Source organism: Octodon degus, unplaced genomic scaffold (assembly GCF_000260255.1).
Source record: "Octodon degus isolate 3935 unplaced genomic scaffold, OctDeg1.0 scaffold00079, whole genome shotgun sequence".
NCBI classification, from domain to species: domain Eukaryota; kingdom Metazoa; phylum Chordata; class Mammalia; order Rodentia; family Octodontidae; genus Octodon; species Octodon degus.
Window position 1 is genome coordinate 6,705,830 of NW_004524655.1, and position 9,878 is coordinate 6,715,707.

The 9,878-nt window shown below is 37.7% G+C and overlaps 1 protein-coding gene across 3 annotated transcripts in view; it reads right to left on the reverse strand.

Moving 5' to 3' along the window:
* Positions 1–9,878, reverse strand: part of Sppl3 (signal peptide peptidase like 3) — a 149,857-nt gene that overhangs the window by 41,933 nt on the left and 98,046 nt on the right. For 2 of the 3 annotated variants that reach the window (XM_004636264.3, XM_023720978.1), the window contains exon 2: positions 4,971–5,048. In XM_004636264.3, the coding sequence (XP_004636321.1) occupies positions 4,971–5,048 (78 nt within the window). Of the gene's footprint in view, positions 1–4,970; positions 5,049–6,552; positions 6,579–9,878 lie in introns of those variants that run through there. The other variant, XM_023720977.1, reaches the window with a different exon arrangement.

Consider the following 9,878-nt stretch of genomic DNA (forward strand, 5'->3'; position numbering starts at 1 on the left):
TTTTTGGTGGTACCAGGTATCGAACTCAGGACCTTGTGCTTGCCAGGAAGATGCTTATGCCACTGAGCTATTTCCCCTGCCTGTTTGGCTCCCGTTTGCAGGTGGAGCTGGGGATTGAACAGCAGAATAATGTGCCTGACTGTGTTTGCATGAGTAGGAACTTAAACAACTGAGCTAACCAGCAGGCCCCGACCCCATTTTAATTTAGCTTATTCTATCACAACTTATAAAATTTAATAAATGGCCTTAAATTCTTTTCAAGCAAAGAAGCATCTCAAAATGAAGGTAAAAACATTTTATTTACTGAATGTCATGCTTGTTTATCCATCTGCATTCTGATAACTAAGTGCAGTGGGAACACTGGAGAAGACAGGCAAACTGAAAACTCGTGACATTTTAAGAACTCCCCTCCCCTAACCTGAACAATGAAAGACACAAGGAAGGGAAGAATACACTTGAGCAAGCTAAGTTCTGTAAGTATGAACTTAGCTTTAAGTTAACTATGTGTTCCTAGAAAACTTACAGTATTTAAAGCTGAGTATTTAAAAATGAAATGTAAGGATGTTTGTGGTAGCAAATGCTTGTAATCATAGGAGGCTGGGGCACCACAATCATAAGGCTGAACCCAGGCTATGCAACTTAGTGAGACCCTATCTCTCTCTCTCTTTTTTTTTTTTTTAAAGAATAAATCATGTTTTTTAAAAATTTTTATTTTTAATTTTTTTTTTAAATTTTATTTATCTGTTTGTGTGTGTGTGTGTGTGCGCGCGCGCGCGCGCGCGCGCGCGGGGCCAGCTCAGCCCACAAGGGGGCGGGGCTGGCTGGCATGTGGTACTGGGGGACTGAACCGTGGTTCCTGTGCTTTGCTTAGCTTAGCTTGTTCTAAGTGGGTGCTTTAGACCACTGAGCCATCTCACCAGCCCAAGACCCTATCTCAAAGTAAAAAATAAAAGTTTTGGATATACCTCAGTGACAAGACTCTGTGTCCAACAAAGAGATGACATTGTTAAACATATAAAAAATGTATTCACATACATTACCATATACACTGTCATTTGTTATATTACATAACAATTTCAAGTTTTTTATATATGATGCTTTCTTTTTTTATGATGCCTTCTTAAAGTGTGCCAAGTTATAGAATGGCAAAGAGCTGCTCAAAAGATAATAAACAGTACACACAGAACATCGCAATTTGTGAACAGCAGTGAGACAGTCCATTATACACATGCAGCATGAAGAACAGCACATGCATATAAAGCACAGTTGTTTAAAAAAATTCCTTACATTCATGACAACTATATGTACGGAAGACATGTGTTTGGGATGACAGGGTAGGGGTAGTTACTGAGGATTGAACCAAGTACATGCTGTACTTGTAGTATGTATGTATTTATCTATTTGGTACTGGGATTGAACTCAGGACCTTGCGCTTGCCAAGTAGGTGCTTATGCTACTGGGCTATCTCCCTGACCCACAAAGTACAATTCTTACTATTTCTAAATTTTTATTAACCTGTTAAGATTGTCTTCTCCCTAGAGTAAGTTTAAGTGTCCTCTTACTTATTTGATATACAGCTAAGATTCATAGTGATCCTCTTGTCTCAGCCTCCCCAGCACTGGGATTACAGGTGTATACCACCATGCCCAGTTTAGGTGGCCAGCACAGTGCACCAAGGGTTCCAGAGCCAGCACAGCATACAGTACTGGGCCGCGAACCCAGATCCTTGTGCTTGCCAGGAAGGCAGTTAGACTGCCGAGCTATCTCCCCAGCCTAAATGTTCTCATCATTAAAGCACAGGTAGATGCTGTTGTTAAAAACTGTAGTACTTACTCTACAATTACAGAAGTCCCACAGCTCTGTGTAGGACTTAACAAGCATAAAGTATGTCCTCTAGCCAGGCTGGAGGTGCATGTGCATGCCTGTAGTCCCTGTACTCTGGGAGACTGAGGCAGGAGGATTAATTCAAGCACAGCTTGGGCATCTTAATGATTCAGCAGAAATCTCAGAAAATAAAAATGGGGAGATAGCTAAGAATAAAGGTTCTTGGTTCAATTCTTATTAACTACCCTGAATCCCAAACACATGTCTTCCTTTTGTCTTCTAACTTATTTCTTTGTTTACAACACACTACTTCTGAAAGGTCAGAAAGTCAAGTGCCCTGCCAGTTACAAGCTAGCTAAGAAATTCTCTAAGCCAGTCTCATATTGTAATTTTTGGATCTACATGCTCATCCTTTTTTTAAAAATATGCTCATCTTAATAGTCCTTTTTCAGTGTTTTTCTCTGTCCAACTCTTGTTTCTCTTCCTGTTTTCCTACAGGTTTGTGAAAGTCTTCTGGGACACACTGATCGTGAGTAAGAATGCTGTACTTGTATGTATTTTTTTTTGATCAGCTGCAAAGAAGAGACAGAGATGAGATTAATGTATTACAAGAAGCTTTGCAAAGCTCAGTCAAGGGATAGTAAATGTACCGAAATTTATGAGATGCAGCCAAAGCAATATTTAGAGGAAATATGTAGTGGTTTTAAACGCCTATGTTAAAAGAGAGACACTTTAATGAAACAAAATGTTGCTTTTTTGACATGATCAGCAAAACAGATAAAATGTTGGCCTAAACTGGCCAAGGGGGAAGAAAATAACTAAAATAAAAATGCAGGAGGGAACACAACTACTGACCATTCAAAACTGGACAGGTTATAAAGAAGTACTAAAAACACACTGATGCCAACAACTTTAAGGACAATTTGAAGGAAATGGATAAATCCTAGAAAAAATAACAAATTATCAAAACAGACTCAAAATAGAAAATATAGTTCTGTAAGAGAATTTGTAATTAAAAAATCTTCCCATATATAACCACAAGAAACCTTGAAGATGGAAATACTAGCATCAAAGAAGACATTAAAACAAATTGCTATGAGACAAAGAAAGGTATTTTGTAAAGGTCAGTACATCAGAAAATATTACATAATAATTATAAATAGGAAAATAAAAGGTTAAATACATAGGCAGGAAATGTTTTATAAGCATTAATCTGATAAAGGAAATGTCTTCACAAATATAAAAAGATAAAACACATGAAAATTAAAGAAATGCTAATCAAGCTACAAGGACGATGTATTTTATATCCACTACAATAAAATAGTCCAAATGACAGGCAATAACAAGTGTTGATAAGGATTTGGAAAAAGAACCCTCACATATTGCTGGTGAGAAGGCTAATACAGCTACTTTGGAAAACAGTTGATATTTCTTAAAACGTTGAACTTGAGTTATGATATAGTAATTTCACTAGGTTATCTACTGGAGAGAAATTAAAATATACACCACACATAGGGCCAGTCAGATAGCTCAGTGGACTAAAGCGCCTGCTTAGGCAGCATGCAGTGGCCGGGTTTCGATCCTTGATGCTGGTCCCGGCCCCACCCCCGTGGCATGGTGAGACAGAGACTGAAATTGGGCGGGGTGGTGCACACCTGTAATCCCAGAGCTTGGGAGGCTGAAAACAGGAGGATCACTACTAGTCTGATCTGTGTAGTGAGACCCTGTAGATCCTGCACTAAATTAAAAACAAAACAAAACATACATTATGGGAACAACCTGCTCAGGTCTCCCCTTCTGTCCCTCCCTTGGACAAAAGCTTTCTTTCCCCCAATAAATATTCTGCTCTTAAAATAAATAAATAATTTTTAAAAAGCAAAGGGCTGGGGATATACAGTAGTTTGGTGGCAGAACAGCTGCCTGTAGCATGTTGGAATTCCTGGGTTTTAGTACTACAAACACAAAACAAAATAAAAAACAACTTCAAGCATCCTTTATTTTCAAACATCATACACAAAACTATATGAATTCTACAACCACTAAAGTTCCTCTCTTAATTATAAGTAGTGAAAAAAAGATAGTATCTTGCTTCTAGATTTTTCTTCCTATTCCTATGGCTTCCTGCTAGGAAGAATTTCACCAGGATATTATCTCAGTGTTTGGTAAGGTCAGCAGGGAAAATAATTGATAATGCTGTCATGTACAACTCTAGTAATAGCAGGTTGAACCTTATAAAATATTAAATGAATTTCTGTAAGGATATAATAATTTAAAAGCATTTAGGACAAGATAGAGAACTTTACTGGCTTCTTGGGTGCGGTTTTACTTTGGTTTCCTTAGTCCTTCTAAATCTACTGACGCATTCCACCTACACTTTGATCTTGATTACTTTATCTTATATGGGTACTTAGTAATTTTTTCTTATTTTGAGTTACCCATCCACTTAAATGTTTTGTTCCCGTTAAAGTTACAATTATTGGACTGAGAATATAGCTTGGCAGTCTACGTGCCTGCCTGGAGTGCAAGGCCCTGAGTTAGATCCCGAGTACCGTATACCGTGCCGGCCCCACAACCTTGGGCGCACCATGCCAGCCCTGAAACTGGGTATGGTGGCGCATGCCTGTAATCCCAGTGCTGCAGAGACCGAGGCAGGAGGAGGATCATTATGAGTCTGAGCTGAGTACTGAGACCCTGTATCAAATAAATAAATAATTTTTTACAGTAAAATTACAATCACTGATAAGATCCTTCTCTGTAATCTTCCCAATAATCAGTGCTCTTAGGTGAGTCATTATTTCCAGATCAGAATTTTAAACATTTTTGCATGTTTGCATTTATATGCTAAAATCATAAAACCAAGAAGTGTTTAACAGCAGCAAACTAAAGAATAAATGTGAGATTTATCACACTGTAACTCAAACCTACCTAGTCCTTCTAAATCTACTGACGCATTCCACCTACACTTTGATCTTGGTTACTTTATCTTATACAGGTACTTAGTAATTTTTTCTTATTTTGAGTTATCCATCCACTTAAATGTTTTGGTGTCCTGTTTCTCTCTGCAAAATAGTTCTGGTGCCAACACTTTTAAAGCAATGCTGTTGCTTCCTCAAACTGAAATCAGCCTCATTTTAAGAACATCTTACCTGAAACTACCGTAGACTATAAGAAGAATGGATATCAGAAATGTAGACACTTGACTGGAATCCACCAGGGAATAGGCCCTAGAGAAATAAGAAGAAAAAAAAATTAAACTACATGTAGCAAGTCCTCATGGAACTTACTTTACAGTCTGTCTTCAAGAAAAAAGTATAAATTAGCATTAGCAAATAACCATTAAAAGAAAACTTGCTGTTTTAAAATGAGTAATAAATTCAGTTAATAATCCCTCCCTCCCTTCCTTTGATATAAGGTCTTGCTATGCAACTCCAACTTGTGATCCTCCTGCCTCAGCCGCCTCAACCTCCCCAGTGCTGGGATTACAGGTGTGCAGCACCACATCTGGTTTCAGGGCCAGCACAGCATACCCAGGTTTCTGGGGCTGGCACAGCATTTGGTACCAGAGTTGAACTTGGGACCTTGCACTTGCCAGGCAGGTGCTTAGACTGCTGAGGTATCTCTCCAGTCCAGTAATCCATATCTGTGTGATATAATGTATATTTATAGCATCTCCCAATTTAACTGTACTAATACAGCCACAAACTCTGTACCCATGACAGGAATACTTTTTAAGATCTCACTATGCAGCTTGCACTCATAGGGATCCTCCTGTTTGCAGTCCCCCAGTGTTGGGATTACAGACTGTACCAGCACACCCACCCTTGGTGGCTGGCTCAGCACACCTGCAGGCAGGGCTAGCGTGGCATGTGGGATTGAACCCTGGTCCCTGCACTTGCCTAAGCAGGTGCTTAGTTCGCTGAACTATCTTGCCAACCCTAGGAAATTTTAACACTTAACTTTTTATCAATTTACATTAAAATGACTAATAGTATTTTACTCATATACCATTTCTAGTTTTCTGCCTGATTATCTTGTTAACTCTCCAAAGCCAGCAAGGTCTAAAACTAATCATTATTTTTCCCTTTATATCTGACACCCACTACCCTTACTCCACACATGACAAGAGTGGATGAGCTCTGCAGTTTCCATAGTGCCAGTCCTCTACATGGCCCAGTCGTGCAGCGCCTTCCTATGGCTATCAGAGACTTTATTTTCAAGTCTTATCTCCATGAGAGCTCAGACTGCTCCACAGCACCATCCTATGGCAAAAAACCCCTCTTCATTTGTTTTAATTCAACAAATATTTAATGAGGTATACATTCCAGGCACTTTGCTAGCTACTGGGGTAACACAAGTAGCAGTGCCTTGGTTCCTGCCTCAAGGTTTTTCTAATGGAATGAAAATAAAAATTAACTTAAGTGAATATCGTACTTGTACAAAGTGTTAAAAAGGGGAGAAAGACAAGTATAGGTGGACCCTTATCTAAAAATGGTATGGAAAAACTTTCCTAGGAAAATAGATGAACTAGGGATATATAAGACATAATAATCAGTGACTGTTTATAGGAACTAGGAAGTGGAGGAAATAGTGTCAATTCCTAGATTTCTATTCAACATCTGTATTTGTTTCACTTAGCAAAGAAAAAGAACATAGGAGGAAAAGATTCAGAATTAGGTTGTGAATGTATGAGGAGACAACTGGACAAAGATCTGAGCTAATGCTACCTACCGGGAGCTCATAACCTTCTACATAGGTGAAGATCATCACCTTCTACACAACTCAAGCCATAGATGTGGATGTTCATGCCTCACAGCAGTAGGAAGAGGACGAAGGACCTAATCCCAAAATCTCCAAATTTAAAGATCAGGTAGGAGGAGGAGCTGCAAAGAAAACCAAAATGAAACTGAGAAAAAGGAGGAAAATCCAGAATTACAGGGATTTTGAAAATGCAGCAGAACTGAATGGTGCCTGAACCTAAGCCCTTGAATTTAATCATTACTAGCAGCTAAGCTGGTTATTTAACCTAAAACTTAGTCTTTGCATCTATAAAATGGGAATAACCATGCCCAAAAGAGTTGTGAAAGAATCAAATGAATACATGGTTGTAATCCCACCATTCTGAGAGTCTGAGTCTAGCCTAGAAAATTGAACAACTTAGTAAAATCCTGTCTGAAAAAAAATAAAGGCTCTGGGTTTAATCCTTAGTGCTGCCCCTACAATGTAACTCATATAAGCTAGTAAACACTCAATTAACATTTACTGTTTTAGGAGGCAGAGGTCTTCTGTTTTGAATCCTGCAGAAAGATTAGGTAGAAAGAAAACATGTCCCCTGGATCTCACCGGGAGTGGTTGGTGATCTTGGAATAAACAGAATAGTGATAGTGGAATGATAGATGTCATATGAAAGCTGACTGAGAAGTTGAAGTTAAGGAAATAAATACACATACTTTAAAAAAATGTGTTTTATGAACATGGGAGACATGCAACTTTTTTGGTATGTTATGAAGATTAGGGGAAAGAAATGAATGCAGAAGAGGATGTTAAGTTTCTTCTAATCTTTCAGAAGCTAGCTATATAGTAAATATTCATGTTAAGATGTTATGGTCTGTAATGTCATTTTTGTATCCTTATTATAGATAAATCCTCAAGTATTTATGGATGGGTTACAATACTTAATTGGAGCAACCCACTTGGGTCCCCTTCTGTCCCTCTCTTGGACAGATGCTTTCTTTCCCTCAACAAATAAATTTTGTTCTTACCAAAAATGAGACAAATAACAACAAAACCAACTCAATTGTGAGGCTGCTAGGTTGAGATGGCTCTAATTTAAGTCAACTGAAACACTGCTTAGTAAATTAACCTATCAAACCACCAATTAATCTCTGACCAGGAACTTTTCAGTTTAACCAATCAAATATTTTCTTTTGTCTTGTCTTGTCTTGTCTTGTCTTGTCTTGTCTTGTCTTGTCTTGTCTTGTCTGTCTGTCTCTCTCTCTCACACACACACACATACACACACACACAAAACATGAAAAATTTTCTCACTCAGTGGAACTGATTACCTCTATTATGAGTTGCTTTTGCTCAGATGCCTTTTAAGATTTAAAATTTAAAATACTCTGTTAGCTGCCCCCCACCCCAAGGCACACAACAGGTACATGAAAGTTTGTTGTATTCTCCACTTTCTGTGTATGAAAATTTCCACAACTGTTTTTTTTTTTTGGGGGGGGGGAATTTCCACAATAAAGAAAAGAAGACAAAACACCACTGTCCCCTTCTTGCTGGGGATAGAATCAAGAGAAGTCTTCATATCTGGTTGGCAAAAGTTCTATCACTGAGCTACACCCTCAGACTGGCAAAGGCTCTTCTGTTCTCAATGGCAAAGTCTGTGAGATAGTATAATAATTTGATTACAATTATAACTATGAGAAAAAGCGGATGATCTAGTCAGCATGTATATAAGCCTGAGCTACACAAGAAAGCTATTTTTTCCTAAAATTTCAGTCAGCAAAGGAATGAAGAAAGGTTGGTGGTCCACTTGGTTTCTTTGATAGGTCTCTATCTAAAGACTGTGGCTGGCTATTGTGTGCTCTTTGGGACAACCAGATTATGCAGATGAACTCACCCACCAAGTGATTCACCTGAAGGCAGCACATTTCATGTACTAGGAAAATGGAATTAATTAATTTTCTTTACTCTAAATTTGTTTTTTGTTGGGACAATCTTTGCATAACTTTCAAAATGGTGGGGGTAGGAGATCTGTTCAGAAGAAATATTTTTATAATAAGATTTTGACAAGGTGCAAAATTCATGTGGTATAAAAATCAAAACTCACAGAAGATACAGAAGTCTCTCTCCCATCTAGTTTTTACCTCTGCCCCACCTACCGTTCTTTTACATACAACCATTTATCTTACATAACTTGAGTATTACAGAAATTTTATAAAAGGTCTTTTAAAAAAAGAATTACACTATGTTCAAGCATTGGAGGTTCAACCCCAGCCTAGGCAAATTAGTGAGACCATACCTAAAGACTAAGTAAGTAAGATGGGGACGTAGTTCACTTGCTGAGTACCTCTAGTTCAATGCCTAGTTTAATTACACAGACAGACAGACAGATAGATATAGATATATATTATGATACACAAGCTTAAAGGCCAGCGTGCATCTGTGCAACACTACCATTTTTTAAAATTATAAAAGTAATTCATGGGCCTTCTTTTCTTCTCTTTGCATTCCTAGTCTCTAGAAATAGACACTGCTTTACACTTTGGTCTGTATATCCTTCCATACAATTCATGTGAACAGAATATATGTATGTATATACCTCATTAAATCCAGAAACATACATGGTTCTTTTAAAGCTTGATCTTTTAAAAAAACTCACCAATGTAAATAAAGAGCTATTTTTTTCTTCTGCCTTGTCCTATTGCCCTATTACTACATAATTAAGAAACAGAAAATTTCACAATGCAGATTATCTTTAAAAAAAAATAAAGTGCAGTGAGTGCAGCTTTTATCCATATGAACATTATGTTGACATTCTCATCTTTTGAGTTATTACCAATAGCACTATCTTCCAATGTTTCACATTTAGTCACCTCAATTGATTTTACTTTCTGAATTAGGAGAATAGATTTCTATTTTTAAAGTCCACAGAAATAAATAGATGCCTTTGTCCATGCCTCTCTTTTCAGTCAATTTAAGATTTAATAAAAAGAGTAACATTTCCAACAATTTTTTATCAAATGCAAACCATAGAATCCCATAGATAAAGATAACCTACACACCATGCTAATAAATACTGGCATTTTGTGAAAACAGTGTTTTGTGAATATTTTCGCAAAATACTTTTTGAGTATTTTCAAGCATTTTGTGAAAACAGAGTTAGGAAAAAATGCATGAAGGCAGGTGTGGTGGCACACACCTGTAATCTCAGCACTGGCAAGGAGAGGTGGAAGGATCATTGGGAGTTCAAGATCAGTCTGGGCCACAACATGAGCTTAAGGCCAGCCTGAACTGCATAGTGAGACCTTGTCTTTACCAAAAAAAAA